The 22,500-nt window shown below is 33.5% G+C and overlaps 3 protein-coding genes across 3 annotated transcripts in view; 2 read left to right on the top strand and 1 right to left on the bottom strand.

Moving 5' to 3' along the window:
* Positions 1-6,343: 6,343 nt before the first annotated feature.
* Positions 6,344-8,197, top strand: LOC135219262 (pro-resilin-like). The gene is made up of 3 exons (XM_064255891.1): positions 6,344-6,492; positions 7,299-7,481; positions 7,800-8,197. Exons 1-3 carry the CDS (start codon positions 6,481-6,483, stop codon positions 8,061-8,063), a joined length of 459 nt encoding a protein of 152 aa, XP_064111961.1. The 5' UTR covers positions 6,344-6,480; the 3' UTR covers positions 8,064-8,197.
* A 5,187-nt stretch (positions 8,198-13,384) lies between these two features.
* Positions 13,385-16,035, top strand: LOC135219266 (pro-resilin-like). The gene is made up of 3 exons (XM_064255894.1): positions 13,385-13,425; positions 15,280-15,399; positions 15,615-16,035. The coding sequence occupies exons 1-3, from the start codon at positions 13,414-13,416 to the stop codon at positions 15,876-15,878; spliced, it is 396 nt and encodes a 131-aa protein (XP_064111964.1). The 5' UTR covers positions 13,385-13,413; the 3' UTR covers positions 15,879-16,035.
* Positions 16,036-18,450: 2,415 nt separating this feature from the next.
* Positions 18,451-22,500, bottom strand: part of LOC135218750 (uncharacterized) — an 8,134-nt gene continuing 4,084 nt past the window's right edge. The window contains exons 3-4 of the mRNA XM_064255200.1: positions 19,266-19,541; positions 18,451-18,743 (exon numbers count right to left, since the gene is read on the bottom strand). Of these exons, the coding sequence (XP_064111270.1) occupies positions 18,504-18,743; positions 19,266-19,541 (516 nt within the window). The 3' untranslated portion in view covers positions 18,451-18,503. The remainder of the gene's footprint in view (positions 18,744-19,265; positions 19,542-22,500) is intronic.

Here is a 22,500-nt window from a genome sequence, read left to right as displayed (position 1 = left end):
TGCGTCCGTTTTCATGAAGGCTTCCCTTCGCTTGCAATAAGAAAGATGAAATTTCAAGTTGCCAAATGCCATTTCTTCCCTGCATTTATCTCAGAAATATATGTTATGATAATTATGTATCATGTGGTTATAGACAGTTTATTTCTTCGAAATAGGAAATCATTAAAACTATAATAAGATTTTCCTTACGACCGGATAGTGCTTAATATCAAGAATGAATGAAACCTTTGTGATATAAAGAAGACACCATCACTCAAATATTATCCTCGGACATTAGCTGCAGATATCTGAAAATTCTCTTAATTATTTCTGATTCATTTGCTTCAACATCATGTATGAATTCTATTACCTCGAACATAAACAGGACTACGGCAACATTAATAAAAATAAAACTATGAATAATGAAAAGTTAAAGCCACAATATTTGTATTGTTAAAAAAAATATGCGAAGAAAGAGTTCAGAGTTCTTCTAACCCTAAACACTAAAAGAGAACTCTGTTTGGATAATCTAAAATACATTATGGGATTTGTACCTTAAGCGCTCAATTCGTGAATAATCCCTACAAAAAATACTGAAGGATTCGTAAGTTTTCAGCTCATCCTTTAGCATTCTGGATCTGAAATCATTTATAAGAAAAGAGAGTGATTGTGATGATAAATTCATATTATGGACAAACTAATAAGTTTAATAAATTACGTGAAGATATGAAAAAAGACTGGGTAGGTCAATTTTGCTGGTTGTCCACGAATGAACTTGCAAATACTTTGAAAAGGTTCAGGTATAATTTGAAGGTTATATAAAATTTTACATAAAGTTACACATTGTTGCAGGTTCCATAATAAAAAAATAAAAATTTAAGAATGGTGGATATGGAAACTACTGCTGACCAGAGCTCGTAAACGCGTTAATAAACCTAACTTTTTAACAGTCGTCATGATTTCGTTAACTCACGATACAGTCCTACGACATCTATGGCAATTTTGTGATGATTATAAATTAACGAAAGAGGTCGAAGTAAGTCATTTTATTATTTTTATTGATGTGTTTATAATTCACAAAACACTAATTTAGAGAAAATTTTAACAGGAGAAATTGTTTTTCTGATTAATAGACATTTAATGATATAAACTCGAAGAGTTCTTGTCTAGAAAACTTTTTAAGAACAGAAACGGATTAAAAAAATATGGTAAAACAAATGATAACTCACTTCAATGTTTATCTCCTGATCATAACCACATACTGAACCGTTCAGGTTCTCTCTCTCTCTCTCTCTCTCTCTCTCTCTCTCTCTCTCTCTCTCTCTCTCTCTCTCTCTCTCTAAAATTATGGCCTGTAATGTTGAATAATATACTTCATTTCGAAATTACAATTAAATTGCAGACGTGAATTTTTTCACTAATACTCAAGGTCAAAATATTTCTCCTCACTTTGCAGAGATTGCTCCAGACTAATGAATTAACCCACTTATTGTGCTGATGGTCATTCTGTGACGTCACGGTTCCCTCAGGCAAAGTGAGCTCCCTAGATATATAAATAACTCAGATTTCTTTCATCTGGAGCACTTGCTTTTATCTCTCCTGTTTGCACAGACATGGCTCTTAAGGTGAGAATGATATTTCACCTTTGAAGCATTTCTTCACTTCAATGATGATTATTCTATTGTCGGTGCATGAAAGAACTGTGAGGTTACGGGTTTCGTTATTAAAGTTTTAAACAGGATTCCATACCTGATTCAGTTGTTTTTAAAAGCCTTATTCTGATGAAATACCTTTCTGAACATTGATGAAGTTCTCTTTACTTACTTATCATTATCTATTAGTTCTTGACATCATAAACATACATCATATGTACAATATATATATATATATATATATATATATATATATAATATATATATATATATATATATATATATATATTATATATATATATATATATATGTGTGTGTGTGTGTTGTATGTGTGTGTGTGTGTGTTTGTGTTTGTGTCTGTGTGTCTGTGTGTCTGTGTGTGTTTGTGTGTGTGTGTAGTTAATGTTCGATATGTAAATGAACAAATTTAGATATCATTACATGATTTTTTTTATATTTACCTGCAATGAAACAGATCCTGTATTGACAAACTACACTGCTGAATTAATCTTTCCAGGCAATCTTCGTGGCTGCTTTAGCAGTTGCTTGTGTCATTGCTGATGTTCCACCTTCTTATAGCTCCTGCTCCTTCATATGGAGCATCTTCTCCCTCTTATAATGCTCCAGCTTCAGCTGTAAATAAAAAATGATTTTTACAAGAAAAAATTCTTTCTTGATACTGTATCTTATCCCCTGAAATTTAACAGCAAAGCAGCAGTATTTATCTGGACATTGTTGTTATTATAGATATTATTATTATTATTATTATTATTATTATTATTATTATTATTATTATTATTATTATTATTATTATTATTATTTAACCAGAGTCCAGCACGTACGACTTCAACTACGCCGTGAGGACGACTACTCAGGAAAAGACTTCGAACACAAAGAGGCTCAAGATGGCTACGACACCAAGGGAACTTATTACTCGCAGCTTCCCGACGGCAGACTGCAGAAGGTCACTTAATACGTCAACGGCGACTCTGGGTACGTGGCCGAAATCTCCTCCGATGAACAGGCTCAGTACCCTCAGTATCAGCCCTCCGGAGGATACAATCCCGCCCCTAAGCCTGGTTACACTTAAGGGAAACGTTTGATCTGAATCGGTTGGTTGTCTTTATTGTTAACGAGTATTGATATGTTTGTAAATAAGTATGTTATCTTTGAATGTACGTTTTTGTCTTATACACACACACACACACACACACACACACACACATATATATAATATATATATATATTGTATTATATATATATAATTATATATATATTATATACTATTATACTGATAATAGTAATATACATAGATGCATGAAAACAAATATAAAATAATATTCATAATATTTAATGTTGCCTTATTACCTTAAACATAACCACGGTCATGGTAAAATGACATAGGTAGTTAAATAAAATGCCTCTGTGAGTGCAAAAATATATAATGCAAAAGTATATATTAAATAGTATATTCATGTTAACACGTCCCTTTCTTGGAATTAATTGAGACTTTTGGCTGGTAATATAATATGAGGGTATTGAAATCCTTAAATGAATTTGATAAGCATCACTGTTCCTGTATGAAGTATCGTGACAGAATCCAAGCCCAATGCCTAACTTACTGAAAGGATATTCAAGGAAAATAAATTGTAAAACTGACTCAACAAATTATTATTTATAATGGAAATTATTGTAATAGAATATCTATATTCATAATCAAAATAACATTTGTATTTGAAATTTCACATTGTTATATGCCTTTTTCCTGCATTTACCCCTAAGAAATGTTTTATAATTAGTATTAACAATGTAGTTATACACAGTTTATATCTTCGAAATGAGAAAATATTAAAAACTATAGCATATTTTCGTAACGAACGAGATATTACTCCATACAAAAAGAAAATAATTTCCAAAATGCAAGTGTATAATGTGGTTATGAAGACTAGTATATTTCTGATGTTGTATTTGGTAGATATTACTAAATTTGGTCAGTCTTATTGACCGCTTGGAGCGTACTGCTACAATAAAACGAAATTTTTCTGAAACAGTTTATCCTTATTGCAGCAATCCATAGTGTACAGAAATAAGCCTCTATGATTCAGAAAAGTAAAGGTTACATATTTATGATCATCGGTAACTATGAAAGATAAAGCCTGGTAGGTCACAAGTTTAGAGTTTCAGAGATTTTTCGAAGACGTTGAAAACCTGCATTTTTCTCTGAGGAACTTCCACTTTTCCGAATATGTGCATCTTTCAGTATTGCAAGATTAATTCCGTATTTCAAGGCATAATTTCGGTTTAGATAGACTTTTTGAACGTTTCAAGGTCTAATTATTCTCAAATTACTATGTTCATTAAACATAAAACTGATTCCGTTGTGGTATTTAGATCCTAGCCTGTTGACCCTGATATTTACCTTGTCAGTTGCCTTTGATTTCTAGTAGAACTATTCTCCACTGTCACTAATGTTGAGGGAAACTATTAATTTTTTTTATTTAGGTCTTTATGAAAATAACCAAAGGTGGGTCTGTACCCAGCGACAATAGAGAGGGATGGAGCTTTTAAGGAAACAAGACCTTACTAGTGGGAGTTTTTTAGCTCAGGATGAGGTTTACAATCCCGAGACGTTCTTGTATCAACCTCAAGCACTTAACTTCAATGGTAATCAAATTTCTTCCAAAGAACCCAGAATTAGATCTTAGCCCTCGATGATCTTCCTGTTTAAAGCGGTCAACATAATTATGCAGACGGCAGAAATTACGTTGAATTACTTCAAACGCAATTTGGGGACCCTTGGTGATGAAGGGGTACATAGCTCAGTAGCAAAACAAAATAAAGTCTCATTACTATTATAATAAATTTACCACTATTGCTTGGAGAGAACCGACTGGTTGTTGACTTGGGCTGTAGTCCGTTATTTTCGAAGGCTCTCATTGTATTAATGCAACTAAAATTGCCATTTCGTTTGCTTTGAATCAAAGTTTCATGTGAATCAATAAATCTATGTTTAATTATTGCCACCGGGAACACCAATAGAAACCGTAATTAGTAGTTTTTTTTTTTTTTTTTCGATTTCATGACTGATCTAAGATGGAATAATTTAACATCAGTCACCTACAATTTTTTCCTTTTTCATATTTTCAGTGAAAAAAGTGTTTAATTTCTTATTCATAATTCGGACACATGTAAATTATTTATCGGATTTTGTAGATATTCCCCAATTATTCAAATGACTGATTCAAGGAAAGACATAATTCTTAATACATATGCGATTAAAATCTCCGGCAATTGCCGATTCTCTTTTCAGCCCAAAAAAATATATATCAAATGACGGAACTTTGAATAAAGTGAATGTTTCAGAAGCTCTCTAATTGCCGTGAAATATGATCTGAAAGAGGTGCAATGTGGCACTGCAAGCCAATCGCGTGCCCAGTTTAATTCTATTTCATTCTCATAAGACTAGAATTAATTGCATTGTTATTTATGATTTAATAATATCAAGTAATACTAGTGGATATTAGGGTTTGGCTCAAATTAATGCTAACATTACTAAAATGAGACTGTTAAGCAACCGATAGTTCTATCGATGCCAAGAGTATTGCAAGGGTTCGAAAACTACCGTTAAATCAGTCTTATCCATTACTAAAATTATTATAAGAGCATACAGTTTGTTAACTATAAATACAACGAGTAATGTCTGACACCACCCTTTGATACGGTAATTGTTTGAAGTCATTCTTCAAATATTATTCATTTTTGAAGCAGATTACCGGTCTTTATTTTATTTTATTTTATTTATTTATTTATTTATTTTTGTGAAACAAGCCAATGAAACAGTGGTGGCCAGCGGTCATTTCTGCGGTAGCAACTGAAGGAGATACTTCTTAGTAACACTACAAAGGCCGACCACATTCTCGGCATTAAAGGCAAAGGCTCATCTGCCATTGAAGGGCGTCTCCATCCCCAAGGTTTTTCACAGTTTTCCACTTGGCACTCCTCTGCCTTGGGACACGGCATTTTAGAATTGCTAGCTATTGGCACTCCTTAGTGTAGAGTTCTCGAGGCAATGCTGCTTACTACCACTGTAAAAGTAGTAAAAAAACTTTTTTTTCAACGTTATGCAGTTTCTTCTATAAAGTGATGACTAGAGAGAGATAATGTATAGTAAAGAAAAAAAGAAACGATGTCGATACATTCTCCCTTTAACAGCTGGGCTGAAATGACCAATTGTCCAGAAAACATGCTCAAGAGATTATTGACAATACAGTATAGAAAATATGAATCACCAATATTTTTACTGTATACTCTCATCGTTTCAGATAATAATAAACGTAATGTTATATTAATCAGAAAAATTACATCGATAATAAGAGTAGCTTGTAGTAAAAGGAAAAATAAATGTACAAAATGGCGAAGTGGCTAATTTTCATTTAACTGGGCTACATCCATTTGAAGTTAAAGAACGCCATTAAAAGGGTAGTGAGATACAACAACACAGTAAAAGAAGAGCGGAAAGGAAAAAATCAGTGAAAATACGTAACAATCATCATCTCTAAGAACGTTTTTTTGACAGAAGCAAGGTCAACTATTTTACTTAATCTTCACTTTACGAGGAATGTTCTAGATTACTCAACATAACTGCTCTTTTTGCCGGTGGTCATTTTGCTTTCTCAGACCAGATAAATGACATAATTATCACCAGCCCCCTCCCCACCCTACCTCATCCCATCTTCCTTCAGTCAAAGAAAATAAACGTCAGGGGAACAGCTGAGTCTTTCAGAGACATATAAATGCCTGCTGAATCTTCCAGACGAGGCACTTGCTGTTCCCCATCGGTGACACAGACATGACACTGAAGGTAAGGGAGGCGGTTTCTCTGTCGACTGTTCCGTTGGAAAAGGAGCCGTAGGGTTGTTCTGTAACGTGTACTGCAAACATCGTACGATTTCGCGTAATTTTTGTAGACAGTGAAGGCATAATCTTAAAATGGAGTAGAGTGAAGAAATCAGTCAAACTCGTTAAAAGATATATTGTTATAAGGAGAGAATGAGATGAGAAAGGATTATGTTATATAGCATGAAGACTTGTGATGGATGACAAGAGTGTACCAGGCTGGCTGCGTTGATTGATGTATAAAACGTGCCGAAATGGAAGGTATCTAATATGCGTTCAAAGTCGTGATTGATAGCCAAATATACTGAAACATATCCCGTTTGAAAGAGGAGACAAAATGCACAGGGAGGTGAGTGAACTGACGTAATTTGGTATAAAGAACTGTGACCTTATGACCTTTGTTTAGTCAGGAATTAAGTGTTGGTTGAGCAGTTAAGGGGAATCGTTCTGCTAACAATACGAAGGGAAAGGTCCTAGAGGTGCAAATGACAGTTGCACAAATATGACAAGTTGTGCAATGTTTTATTTCTTAGTTTCCCTATTTATTCCTGTGTTTCCTTTATAAATTATTAGCTATTATTGTTTGTCTGGAGAAAAAGAATGAAAGATATCGTTGAATAATGTCATTTTGAGAATCTTTCCACCACCTGTTTTTCAATATCACAGGCCTCTTGCTATAGATATTTTTGTTCGTATTTGCATTGCGAATTTACTTACTGACATCTGCCTATTTCCTTAGTTAACCTTAGAATGTCACATTGTCCTTTTCAGACAATTATTTTGGCTGCTTTTGCAGTCACTTCAGTTTTCGCCGATTCTCCCCCGTCTTATCGACCTCCCGTTCCTTCCTATGGAGCGCCTCCTCCGTCTTATAATGCTCCAGCTCCTACCTACAAAGCGCCCTCTCCTTCTCATAATGCTCCAGCTCCTGCTTATGGAACTTCAGCTCCAACAGTAAGTAAATAGCAAAAGAGTGGAAAGTAATGTCACTTCAGAAAATATATACGTCCTACAAAGATAATCTTGAAAACAATCTTGACTTCTATAAAATCTTGTTATGTTCCTTCAGCTTTCAAATGAAATGGAGAACTGCAAAGCAAACTTCAGTCGAGCCATTCATTGACAATATTTATTTAAGTCTTCAATAAGGATATATGTGTGTATATATATATATATATATATATATATATATATATATATATATATATATATATATATATATATATATATTACTTTTTGTGTGCTATATATAATTTTGTTTTTCTTACTCAGGGTCCTGCTAAGTACAACTTCAACTACGCCGTGAAGGACGACTACTCTGGAAACGACTTCGGACACCAGGAGGCTCGAGATGGCTACGACACCAAGGGAACTTATTACGCGCAGCTTCCCGACGGCCGTCTGCAGAAGGTCACTTACTACGTCAACGGCGACTCTGGGTACGTGGCCGAAGTCTCCTACCAAGGAGAGGCTCAGTACCCTCAGTATCAGTCCTCCGGAGGATACAAACCGGCCCCTAAGCCTGGGTATTCTTAAGGGAAATGATTGATGTGATACGCCTAGTTGTCATCTTATTTGTTGATGTGGTTTGATTTAGTGAATGTTAAAAGATAAATCGATTCCAGGCTTTGCGTGTAATGAAGTCCAATAAAAATGTTATTGAATATTTACTAATTTTTTTTACCGAAAATTTTGAGTGGATACCATAAAAGTATTAGACGAATAAAATTTTATCTCGTTTCCTATGAAATAATGTGGCGCTTACAGTCAACAAATTATTTATTAAAATTTGGCTATTATAATGATAATAAATTTTACTGTTTAAATATCATCACCGTAAAGGAAAAATGCCCAAAACATCAGTGCAGTTGACCATCTCATCATTATAGAGGGAATATTTCTCCTTGGCTTTTCATTGATGCTTTAGTCGCAACTACTTTTAATTTCCTTTGAAGCCATTGCCAAAATTGAATCTCCGTAATACCGCTCCAGGGAAGTTCCGGAACCTCAATTCATAAAAAAGGCGTTCTTATCAATGATGGGTAATATATTTGTTTTTCCTCTAGTATCTTTTACTTTTTTTAGTATGTTAATCGCCCAATTATGACCAAGGCGAATAGTTTTTATTTCAAATGCAGGAATTATTGTTACCTGTTGAAATCGATTTTTCATTTCTCATGAAATCCTTCCGTAAACTGTGAGGCTTTACATAACATAAAGCCCTAACAGAAATAATAAAAAAACAAGGCGTGATCCGACCACCAGTTAACTTGGGACACGTGCAAGAATTTCCCCTCATGCATAAGTTGTGAACATTATATTCCTACCTTAACGTAGGATAAAATAAAAAGGAAACAAGTTAAATACGTTCACACATTCTCAGTTATAAGTAGAAACATATGAACAGACACATAGCTTACATTCAGTACTCCAAATAAATTAAAACGTGCTAAAATCTACAGCCAAATAGAACCTTGTTTCACCAATGAAATTTAAAATAAGTACGCTACGTTTTATTAGAAATAATTTTCCTGTACTGTTTAACATACACATTATTTATTTTCGACATTTTCATTCTAATAAATAAATCATAAATAACCTATCCTAAAATTCCTGTATCTTTAACTCAACGCTAAACACCTTTTTCAGACCTTTTTAGGTTCTTCCATAGGCCTTTCCTAGCCCTCACAACAACAAACACAAAGACAATAATAACAAAGTAGTTTCTAGGCTTATACCCAGTGTAAGCGAAAAAACTGAAACTCACTTGGCGCTTTAGTATTTAGATTATAGTCTGTTGAGTGTGATATTCACTGCACCTCAGCTACAACTAATTCCCAGATTACTGAGGATGGCATGAGTTTCACTACTGTTTTACACATTTACAAATCAAATTATTCAGTCATTTGTAGGTGAATTACATTTTTCTATTTACTTATTTCCCATTTTCTGAATTAAAATACTAGAATTTATACGAAAATGTTGAGGCTCTCTCCTTCACAAAGCCCTAGAAATTTAATAGTTTCAAGACAATTTTTTTTTAACTAATTGCTAACTATCCACCAAACACAAACATGAATATCAATTCTTGTTACTGCATTTTAATTGTTATTCTATGTACATTGTAACAGCTTAATTAAATTACACTAAAATATATAAAAGGATTTTACATCAGAATAATGTATACACCTTTTACTTGAAAATCCTTCTATGTCACACCATAAGCAAGGCTAGCCATTCATGTAACATTGCAAGGTTATTAAGAGAAATATGGATGGAGAAATTCAGTAAAAAACAGATAGAAAATATATTACTACGAAACTGAGCATTCATTGCATGTGCGATTTTGTAGCTACATACAACTTATGTGAGTAGCCATATTTCATACTTATGTAATAAAAATAGTTATCAAAACTGACGAAAATGCGGCCTATTGGCACCAATTGATCGCTATGCATGGAAAATTATCACATTTGCACAATTGCTCGCAGATAAATAGCCCGAATTCTAAGCGCGTTTAATAGCAAGCAATTGATCACTATCATTGGAAAATGGTCACACGTACACAATAGATTGCAATTCGACCATATTGCAGGGTTACCCGAAAACGGGTTTGAACGGTGTTTTGGGTGGTCAAACGGACTTTCCTTCCAACTTAGAAAAATGCAGCCTAAAAGCAAGCAATTGATATCTATGCAAGGAAAATGGCCCCGTTTACAGGGTAGGGCTTAGAGGTCAAATTGACTTTTCCTTCCGACTGAGAAAAATGCAGCCTGATGGCAACCAATTGGAAAATAACCGCATTTGCAATTGACTGCAATTCTGCCATATTGCAGGAGTGCCCAAAAAATGGCTCAAACGGTGTTTTTTTTTTCTTCACAATGAGAAAAATGCTACCTAATGGCAAGCAATTGATCATTATACACTGAAAATGACTATGTGCACAATTGAATACAATTCTGCATTATTGTAGGATTGTCAAAAAATGGCCCGAATGATAAGGCCTTGGGTGTTTTTCGGGGTCAAAAGGACTTTTTCTTCAAACTAAGAAAAATGAAGTCTAATGGTAAGCTACTGATCACCATGCATGGAGAATGACCACATTTGTACAACTGATTGCAATTCGGCCATATTGCAGGGATGCCCACAAATGCCCCGAATGGAGATTTCGGGGGTCAAACGGACTCTTCCTTCAAACAGAGAAAAATGCAGCCTAATGGCAAGCAATTGATCACTATTCATGAAAAATGGCCACATTCGTATGGTAATGCTATATACTATAACATAGGCTTTTTTATTTTGGGGTCAAACGGACTTTTCCTTCAAACTGAGGAAAATGCAACCTAATTGCAAACAATTTATCTACGCATTGAAAACTGCTACATCTGCATAAGTGATTGCAAATTGACCATATTGCAGGGGTGCCCAAAAATTGCTCTTTGTTTTTTGAGGTCAGATGGGCTTTTCATTCAAATCGTGAAAAATGCAGCCTAATGGCAAGCAATTGATCACTATGCAAGGAAAATATTCTACATTTGCACAACTGACTGCGATTCGGCCATATTGCAAGGGTGCCCAAGTATTGCCCTATAGCCTTGGGGGTTTTTGGAGTCAAACGGAATTATCTTTTAAACTTAGAAAAATGTAGCCTAATGGCACAACTGATTACAATTTGGCTATATTGCAGTGGTGCCCGGAAATGGCCTAAATAGAAAGCTAGGGTGTTTTTACGGTCGTACTGACTTTTCCTTCCATCTGAGAAAAATGCAGCTGAATGGCAAGCCATTGACCACTATGCAAGGAAAATGTCAAAATTTGTTCAATTCATTGCAATTCGGTCATACTGCATGGATGTCAAAAAATGGCCGAAGTGGTAAGTCCTGGGTGATTTTTGGGGGTCTATCAGACTTACTTTTCCTTCCAACTGAGAGAGATGCAGCCTAATGGCAAGCAGTTGATTACTATGCATGGAAAATGACCGCATTTTCAACATAAATGTCATTTCTGCCATAATGCAAGGGTGCCCAAAAATTGGTTATAGCCTTGGGTGTGTTTTGGGGGTCAAATGGACTTTTCATTCAGACTGAGAAAAATGCAGCCTAATGGCAAGCAATTGATCACACGCATGGAAAATGTCCTTATTCTCACAATTTATTGGACTTCTGCCATAGTCTCCTGGATTAGAAGAGCAGAAAATTGGTAACAAATTTATAGTTTGATTTTTTGGGGTATTATTAGCACTTGGCAGACCCAAACGAAGATATATGATTGCATATTGGAAAATGTTTAATCGCACTAAAGTAGCAAGAGAGTTAGATATTTCATTGTTCCCGCATTGGAACTATGATCCTGGGAACAAATGTTTACCTAAAATGAAGGTTGTGGTCATGTCACGGTAACACAGACACCCTATGACACATAAAGTCACACGCGCACGCACACACACATGACCACAACCTTCATTTTACTTTATTCTACTTTGCCAAATCAGTGTTGTGACCTGAAGGTTTCATTTAGACTAACAAAAATAGTATCAGAGAACTTCAGTAAGTATTGATAAGAATTGCCTCTTCCAGATGAGACACTTGATGATATTTCTTTCCTTCACAAACAAGACTCTTGAGGCGGTATCTAAATAATTTCTCATTCTACGCTTGTAACAGTCACACACAAAAAAATAAAAAACTATCTGAAAGATAAGTCATAGTATTTCACTCATAAACTGACTTTGCAGCACCAAAGAGATATAAATTTAATTCATATATATGCATATATGTTACATTATACACACAAACAAGCACACACAAACGCGCGCGCGCGCACACACACACACACACATACATATATATATATATATATATATATATATATATATATATATATATATATATATATATATATATGATATATATATATTATATATATATATATATATATATATATATATATATATAATATATATATATATATATATATATATATATATATATATATATATATATATATATAATATATATATATATATATATATATATATATATATATATATAATCTATTGTTAAACGTTTATAAGCACATTAATAAACAGAATACTGTGCATGGACGAATAAGATTATGCAAAAATTACTTGGTTTATATCAGCATTAATGTTGATAAAGATATATTCGTAATTATGGAGGTTACCAGATCTTAATGAAATCTTAGAACGTATTTTGAACAGGTAAAAGCGGTACACAGAGAAAGGATTAGTAAATTGTCCAGTAAAGATTAAAGAGGTTCAATATGGTATATGTTTAACAATCTTATATGCATGTCTGTACATGTCTTTATTACTAATAAACATTATTTCGTTGTGTTTGTTAAAACACCCTAATTCTTTGATAACTACTACAACATAAACTGTACGTTGGAGCATTTCAAGTTGTGTAGAATATTTACGTTTCTGAATAAATTCCATGAACTTATTACTGCTCTCTGATTCTTCTCGTCAAAATGCAAAAATATCATTGGTTACTTGGGGAAGATAATAGTTTTCTATTTTGCAATTAAATTGCGGATAAATAGAAATAAAAATATCCGAAAAATCAAGTAATAATGTCTGAAAGACCATATAAAAACAAAAAAAGTGCTTTTTTTTCTGTCTAAGAATAGACTTCTGTGGAATATTCAGGGTCAAGTTTTTTCCTGACCACTTAGCGCGGAATGCTACAAATTACCCAACAAAATTACTCCTTTTACCTGTGGTCAGTCTGCTTTCTCAAATCAGTGCAGTTGCGTCATGGTTTCCTTCGGGCGAAATGATAAACGCTCAGAAGACAATGTCCCTATAAATACTGGTCGCATCTTTTAAATGAGGCACTTGCTTTTGTCTTCTGCTTACGTGAACATGGCTTTCAAGGTAAGAGGATTAATACTTCTGTCGCTCTTTTCTAGATCCTTAGTTGATGCTTGAAGGTGTTTACGAGAGTAGACCATGAAATGATATGTAAGGCTGAGATGCAGAGTGAAAATGGAAACCGGGGAGATGGCCACAGTGATAGTAATATAGATTTTGTCTCGGTATCTGGAAGTTTATGTATTGGAAAATGGCAAGGTAAAAAGGGAGAAAAGTCACGGAATAGACGAATCAAGGAAGATATCCTCGATTTTGCAAGGTTTCGGAAGAGACTTGCCCAGCCGGTTCATGAGAAGGTGGGAGGCATGAAAGGATTCCTGAACTAATTTTCTCTAATGCAAGTGAAGTATGAATGCTGAATAGGAATGGAAGAGTAATGGTAATGTGCCGAAAGGGTGGATCAAGGTGATTTGAGTTGTATCCAGAATGGATAAGTTAATGTAAGGTTTGTTGAATTAGGATATAGAGAGAGGGTGAGGAAAACAAAGGAACAGTTAGATCGATGGTGTGGAAGCTAAATGGAAAAGTAAAGTCCCCAAAAGTACTTCCAGGTCAGAAGTGAATGACATACCGAAGATACATGAAGCATCTAACATTATGAAGGTTGTCTCCGGTCATCTAGAAGCCCTCATTTGTTAGTAGAAATTACACACACACACACACACACACACATATATATACGTATATATATATATATATATATATATATATATATATATATATATATATATATATATATATATATATATATATATATATATAAGTATTCCAGAAGAAGATATTAAACAGCATTCAGCAGGGTCCAACAAGCACATCAAAAAGGGCCATATTTATTAATAAGAGACGTTTCGCACATTATCTATGTGCATCCTCAATCTGCAAGAATAACATAGAATATGTTAAAGTTCACAAAAAATTATTTTTTTATAAAAAAAATCATAGTTGAGGAAAAAATTGACAAATATTAAAATTAATACAAATTAAAAGGTATATAGTAAAAAAGGAACCAGTTCTCCTTCGCCTGTGGATGGTTTGGTGAGAACTGGTTCCTTTTTTACTATATCTTTTAATTTATATTAATTCTAATTTTTGTCAATTTGTTTTTTCTCAACTATGTTTTTTATAAAAAAATATTTTATTGTAAACTTTAACGTATTTTATGTTATTCTTGCAGATTGAGATGCACATAGATAATGTGCGAAACGTCCTCTTATTAATAAATATGGCCCTTTGTGATGTGTTTGTTTGGGGACGCGGCTGAATGCTGCTATATATATATATATATATATATATATATATATATATATATATGATATTATATATATATATATATATATATATATATATATATATATATATATATATATATATATATATATATATATCCATATCCATATATATATATATATATATATATATTATATATATATATCCATATATATATATATAATATATATATATATATATATATATATATATATATATATATATATATATATATATATATACTATATATATATATATATATATAATATGACAATTACTGAAACAAAATCACGGTTACTTATTTTTTCAAAACAAAGTATAGTCCAACAATCCTTTTTGATTTCCTGTAAAATAAAGCTATTGGGATTGCTTTTTCTGTCCGTCCGCACTCATTCTGTCTGCACTTTTTCTGTCCGCCCTTAGATCTGAAAAACTTCTAATCTATATATAGGGTTGCAAATTTCTTGTTGATCATCCACCCTCCAATCATCAAACACAGCAAATTGCAGCCCTTTAGACTCAGCAGTTTTTATTTCATTTAATATTATGGTTATCTGTTCAGTGCTTACAACAAACCACTTGCATTTCCAGTCATCCCTTTTGGCTGTTCTAGCTGTCACTTCCGCTCTTGCTGATTCTCCGCCATCTTATCGAGCTCCTGCACCTTCGTATGGAGCACCCTCTCTTTCATATAATGCTCCGGCTCCAGCGGTAAGGGAAAATTAGAACTTTGTCACTTCAGAAAGTAAACTCAATTTAAATAGATATTTTTGTGCTCGTTTTTCATTCCTATGTAATCTTTTTTACCACCTCTTACTTTCAAGTGAAATATTAAACTACAAATGATGTTCATCTGATCAGTTCACATTTAGGGCTAAGTGATATTGTCTTACTAATTTCCATTCCTTTCTATGCATTGCACTCAGGGCCCTGCTAAGTACGACTTCAACTACGCCGTGAAGGACGACTACTCAGGAAACGACTTCGGACACCAGGAGGCTCGAGATGGCTACGACACCAAGGGAACTTATTACGCGCAGCTTCCCGACGGCCGTTTGCAGAAGGTCACTTACTACGTCAACGGTGACTCTGGGTATGTGGCCGAAGTCTCCTACCAAGGAGAGGCTCAGTACCCTCAGTATCAGCCCTCCGGAGGATACAAACCCGCCCCGAAGCCTGGGTACGCCTAAGGGAAATTATCACTCTGATGCCTACTGTAGTCATTATTATTTAATATGTGTGACTTTGCTGAATGTAGTAAAGTAAGCGCGATCTCAATATGTATTTAAAATAGATAGGTTTCGGTACTTAAATACATAGTTTTTTTTTCTTATTTATTATTATCAATATCAGTAAATAATAATAATGAAGTAATTTGTTTTTTTATCCCACATCTGAAAACATTGTGTATGAATATTCTAAAAAGGAGATACATCACACAAATGCGAAATTATGTTTTTAGAAATAGTGATAATTTGAGATGAAAAATATATGTTTCATATTTTATAATTACTTTCCAATTGTAACAGTCGGATGTTTTAAGTGGTTACGGAATGTATAAAAATATGCTTAATATTTATTATGACAATTAGGTAAATGATGATGAAATAAATACTTCTATAGAAATGCCCGTGGGGTTTTACGTTCGATTTACATAAAAAAGTAAATAATCTGAGCAAATGATTCCTCATTGCTCTCCATCTTACCAATTCCTATTTGCCGATAAATTTAATTTCTCTTGGTTACATGTCCGCGTCCCGCTTCAGTTCACTTTCTTAAACTTCGAAGATTTCCCCTTGGGTGATCGGATCGGGGTCAAGAATTAGGTTTATGTTCGTTGCCATCTCCTTCTCAGCGAGGTTTCTAAAACGTTTTCAATGATTTATTGTCATCGTATCAAAGGTGAAGTAATTACTTGATAATTCTCAAGTTACTGGGTGCTGTGGTTCAATTTCTTCTACCTTTGGTGAAAATCACTAGTCATTTGATTTCGACTCAGAAACAAGACATACAAAGGTTTGATCTTATATACTCTCTCTCTCTCTCTCTCTCTCTCTCTCTCTCTCTCTCTCTCTCTCTCTCTCTCTCTAAAATATTATTCTTGTATTTTCATGTTTTACCCCTCTTTTGGTATTCACAATATAATTGTCAAATTTTCACATGTCATCGCAGTATGTGATTTTATTATTATGGCAGTTATCTCTGACCTTTTTTATATACTGTTAATGATTAATGAAACAAAAAGTTGTTTATTGTTAGTCTCACTTCATCTTAACAAAGTATAAAAAACAGCTCCAAAGATTCAAATCCTTTTTTGAGTGATCACGATTCAGCCTGGATATGTTGCATAAGCACTTAGAATTACGATGGTATAGAGAGAGAGAGAGAGAGAGAGAGAGAGAGAGAGAGAGAGAGAGAGAGAGAGAGAGAGAGAGAGAGAGAGAGAGGAATGATTACCTACTAGCGCTCTCAGTTTACTTAAAAGGAGTCCTGTCAATGTCTCGTGATAAGTTATACATGTGTGTTTCTCTGAAGAAACGATCTGAGCACTTAATTAGTATCTAGGTTTTAGTCAACTATTAAGGATTACAGGCGGTCTTAGATACGAAGAAGAGAAATTGATAATAATAATAATAATAATAATAATAATAATAATAATAATAATAATAATAATAATAATAATAATAATAATAATAATAATACACTTAATGTTTGTATTCACGTACCAGGCGTCCATTGAAATTTCGAATCAAATTCAAAAGTGAAACACGAAGGAGAAATGATTTGAAATGAATATTTGGTGAAAACGTTTTGAAAATTACCCCCTTTGTTCGATGAAAGCGTAAAATTATAAAATAAAGTAGTCTTTCATTTAGCAAAATGAAATTTAATATTATTTCAGCTATTGTGCGTTATAGAGCTTTTTAACCTTACACAAGGTACAATGGTGAAAACGCATATACGGTGCTTTCATTCTATTGTTTTGGCATCGTAGCCAAGGCTAACTTCAGCTTTTGCTGATTCATCGTTATTGTATCACATATCACTTCCAGATGTGCCCAGCATTATTTACGGTGAAATTTCCAGGAACGAAAGTGGTCATTCGTATAACTGGAGGAATCGTAATATATTCTGTGTCCATTACTTCAAAAAGAAAATGCAGAGAGATATGCACAACGCATTTGGCTATTCGTGTAAGGTAGTTTTTTAAGTACTACATTATTCATTTGTCATTTGTAAATGTAAATCAATGACTGATTTATTTCATTGATTTATGGTTACTAAAACTGGTGTCACAATACGTAAACCAGTGTACAATGTCTATTTATTAAAAGATACTTTATTGATTAACGTCACCATTTAAGATCATATGATGATACTCATAGTTTTGTGAAAACAATATTAATCTCCATTGATACAGTGTTAGATGTTTGTAAACATTTGCACCTTTTCGTGTAGATTTAGTGTTTTGATTCATTCATACAATGGCGCCTCCATTGTTTACCTTGTTTCAAAGTTTACCCGATACTGTAAGTCACCGCACACCTTTGCTTTATATTTTGTAACTGTTCAATATGCAGGCGCAATAACAACATAAAAAACAGCGCTTACAGAAATTAATCAATTAAATTCTTCGAATATTCTTCAGGATATATGAAAAAAATCTCCAAAACATTCACTCATTCACTTTTTTATTTATTATCATTTTTTAAATGCAGTAGATGTTAATATAAGTTAACATAATGATAGTGTGATGAAATTGTTAAATAGAACTATTAACCTACGTGAGTTGAGCAATCAGCTTGTTGTTGTTCCTAGACATATGTCGTTTTAGTTGACTCGTCCGGATACAGAGCTTCTCCGACATAGGTCACCTCAGCTACGAAGCCGGAGTCACCGCTCACGTAATAGGACACCTTCTGAAGGCGACCGTCGGGAAGATTAACATAGTAACTTCCTTTGGTGTCGTAGCCATCCCGGGTCTCCTCGTGTCCGAAATCGCTGCCTGTGTAGTCGTCTTTGACTCCGTAACCGAAGGCATATTGAGGGGAAGCCTTTGTTTGTGGCAGAAGGAAAAAGAGGAATAGTCAGTAAACAGTGGAAAAAGGGATATATGTATATATGTGTGTGTGTGATGTACAGCTAATATATATATATATATATATATATAATATATATATTGTATATATATATATATATATTATGTATATATATATATATATTATTATATAATATAATATAAATAAATTATATGTATATATTATACAATAAATTATATAATTTATCTATATATTAAGTTATAATATATAATATATATAATATTCTACTATATATATTATCTGTGTATGCGCGTGTATGTGCGTAAATAAAAAAAATATGTAAAATGATACTTTTATACATAAATAATGAAACAACGATGAATACATAAAAATCCATAGATAATATGGCACTGTAAAATGTATGGGAAATATAATTGCCATATTAACAAATTTTTAAAATTCTTTGTCTTAGATTAAATTATTGTGACAACTTAAAGCTGAAAACAAACATAAATTTGATCAACATTCTTCTCTTACCACTGCTCCGAGACCGTTGGTTGCAGGTGCTTCATATTCACTTTTAGACAGGACACCATGTTTACTAGACGAGGGTATTTCAGATACTGTGTAAGAAGGTTCTTCGTATTTTTCACTGTTTGATGATACGTCAACTTTGCTGTAAGTTGGGACTTCAACGTTGCTGTAATTTGGAACATGAACTTTGCTGTAATTCGGGATTTCAACGTTGCTGTAAGTAGGTATCTTAACTTTGCTGAAATTCGGGAACTCACTTTTACTGTAAGATAGGGATCTCTACTTTGCTGTAAGTCTGATCTTCAAAATCGCTGTAAGTCGGGCTCTTATATTTCTTGTAAGACGGTACTTCAATTTCCGTGTACAATGGCACTTCATATTCGTTGTATGATGTTCCGTCGTACTCGTTCTTAGACACCTCCTCATATATGCTGTAAGACGGAACTTCAACTTTTTTGTAAAACGGTGCGTAATCATACGTACTGTAGGCAGGCGCATAATTGTAAGTTTTGTAGGAAAGCGTGGAAGGTAATGTGGTTGATGCAGTACCACTGAGGAAAAATATAGCTGCAAATACTGCAAGAATATTCATCTGTAATGAAAAATATATGTATATATATCGAGCATTAAAAAAAAGTTCTGGTTTCAGTAACTCTAAATTTCATGATCTACTGCTACAATTTCTATATCCACTGATATGTTCAAAGATAAAAAGAAAAAAAAACTAGAGAAGTCAGTATTTCGATGAGAAATTACTCCTGAATTACCACATGCGCGCTCTTAGACAGGTCTAATATTTTCTTCTGATTAATATAATTTTCCAGATATCATGGCGATGAAATTATCATAAAGAATTTCATTCTTCGTACAGTACCTTTGAAGCCATGTTGTTCTGACGAGGGAAGAGCTCAGACTGTCATTACCGACGGAGAGTCGGATATTAATAAGCAAGCACTAATTGCGTCACGGTTCCTGCTTAAGAATTTAGACAATGCTGCAAACCAGGATGACTTGATTATTGGCAGCATTATCGAAATATTTTATTAATTACAAATATTGAATTAATTAACATGAAGGTCTCATCCTTCCGTTTCCTCTTGATCAAGGAAAACATTGAAATTTCATTTAATTAAAGTTCATGCTAGCTTAAAGAAAAACATTTTTATTCATTAATGTGGATAATTATAGATATACATCGTATCATACTTTAGATGCAGGAATTCCTATTAAAATCCTGAAACCTTCAACAGCTTCCGATATCGAAGAATTAAGGTTACAATCGTTCTGATCAAATAATCAATTCAGTAATAAACAGAGATTTTGATGTTGCAAAATTTACAAAATTCTGGTGAATATAAATTCCTCCATGCCATAGTTTGACATATTGCCATCCAGTATTGCCACCCAGCATCTACTTAGCGAAACCATATTACACATAACCCTCACTCTTATTATTTTTAATCCTAAAATTTTCATGTTAACTTGGGATCTTCATCTGTGGATTTATGGAAACCACAAAGAAATTATCAAACAGCTTATACAAAGAATTCCCTTAGTGGTTATTCGGTGCTTTTCTTCTCTATGCAAAATTTTTGTTTTTACCTCATTTCCATACTCGTTTTTCCTTATTTTTTTTTTTATTAGACATACATTTTTACCCCAAATTCCTTCTTTCTCTACCTTCATTGGAGGCCATTCAAATTAAATTTCTTCGACAGAAGCTTAAATATGTAAATCAACCCACGTAAGATTATTGAAATATAAAATACTATGGTAGCAGATGTCCCAGGTGGGAAACCCAAAAGATAGACTTCATGACAGAATGTCTAGATTTTTTGTCTTACCCTGTGAGCTTCGAATAATCTGTTTCAATAGCTCACACAGCATTAGATACTCGTGTCACCAGCGATTCACAGCATATGGATTTACTTGAAAACAAAACTATCATATAGCGACACATTGGCATGATGACATAAAATAACATCCTATGCTATTTATCCTCAGTAGATTTTTTTACACTACGCGTTATTTTGAGAAGCGAAAGTCAGGATCTCGAATCAGTCTGTATCTCCTTATCTTTACATTGTTAGTCTTTCTTGTAGGTCGCATTTTTTTTTTTTTTTACGTATTTCATCTGAAATAAATATACCCAAGGTAAGATTTTCGTCCCAGAAGAGTATCACTTCCTATTCATGATTCAGCAGACAATTAAGGATTAATTTACCAGAGAAGTATGGTCTTGAAATAATCTCATTCGTTTTGCTCAAGTGACTTTCATGGTACAATGACTGATGTTCTAAATAAAATGTGTAAAAGGGTTATTTAAACAAAATACAAGAAGGAAGTGATACTGGAGAGGTTAGGAATCCAACTAGTTATTGTTCTCTGTGATTTTATTCTTGGTTCTAATTTTTCGTAATGTGTTTTACTCCATTGAACTTTTATTCCTACTTGCTAATCATCACAGAAGGAAATCCTGACAATTTATTGAATTAATTTCTTATCATTTTTATATGATAAGAAATTATATGTAGCAGAAATGAGAATGTTGAGATGGATGTCGGGAGTAACAAGGGAAGATAGGATTAGAAATGAGTATATAAGAGGATCGACAAAGATAGCTGAAATATCGAAGAAAATACAGGAAGGAAGGCTTCGATGGTATGGACACCTGTTACGAAGGGAGGAACGTCATGTTGGAAGACATACGATGGAAATGGAAGTGCAGGGTAGAAGGAAGAAGGGAAGACCAAGAAAGAGATGGCGTGATTGTGTAGGGGAAGATATGGAATTGAAAGGTATAAATGAGAACGAGGCACAGGACAGAAATCGATGGAGACGACTCATTCGCAATGGCGACCCCATATAAAAATGGGTTTAAGCTAGGAAGAAGAATTTCTTATCATTTTTATCTTGGTTAATAAAATGCCATTTCAGCAACCATCAACACTATATTTGGCATATATATTCTCTATATATTGTCGTGGCTGCTGTAGTAAATTTTTTTTTTAACAATTGTATATTGGAGGCAATAAAGTATGGGAGAAGGATAAGATCTTCTGTTGCCTTAATTATGAGACCTTCCGTTACTATACTTTTCAGGACGGCAAACACCTTCAGACGACAGCAACATTCAGGATGAAAAAAATAGAAAAAAAAAGTTAACCTAGAGATATATGATTGATCCATTTTCCAGTATCATGAATTAGTCACTATAGTAATACAGCGAAAATCGTTT

Source organism: Macrobrachium nipponense, chromosome 1 (assembly GCF_015104395.2).
Source record: "Macrobrachium nipponense isolate FS-2020 chromosome 1, ASM1510439v2, whole genome shotgun sequence".
Taxonomy (NCBI): domain Eukaryota; kingdom Metazoa; phylum Arthropoda; class Malacostraca; order Decapoda; family Palaemonidae; genus Macrobrachium; species Macrobrachium nipponense.
The sequence above is the reverse complement of the archived record's forward strand: the minus strand, read 5'-3'. Positions and strand labels throughout refer to the sequence as shown.

What these genes read in the sequence shown, in the direction of transcription:
- LOC135219262 (XM_064255891.1), top strand. An exon ending in ATGGAACTTCAGCTCCAACA is followed by an intron (nt 7,482 to 7,799) that starts GTAAGTAAATAG and finishes TTTCTTACTCAG; the next exon opens with GGTCCTGCTAAGTACAACTT.
- LOC135219266 (XM_064255894.1), top strand. An exon ending in ATAATGCTCCGGCTCCAGCG is followed by an intron (nt 15,400 to 15,614) that starts GTAAGGGAAAAT and finishes CATTGCACTCAG; the next exon opens with GGCCCTGCTAAGTACGACTT.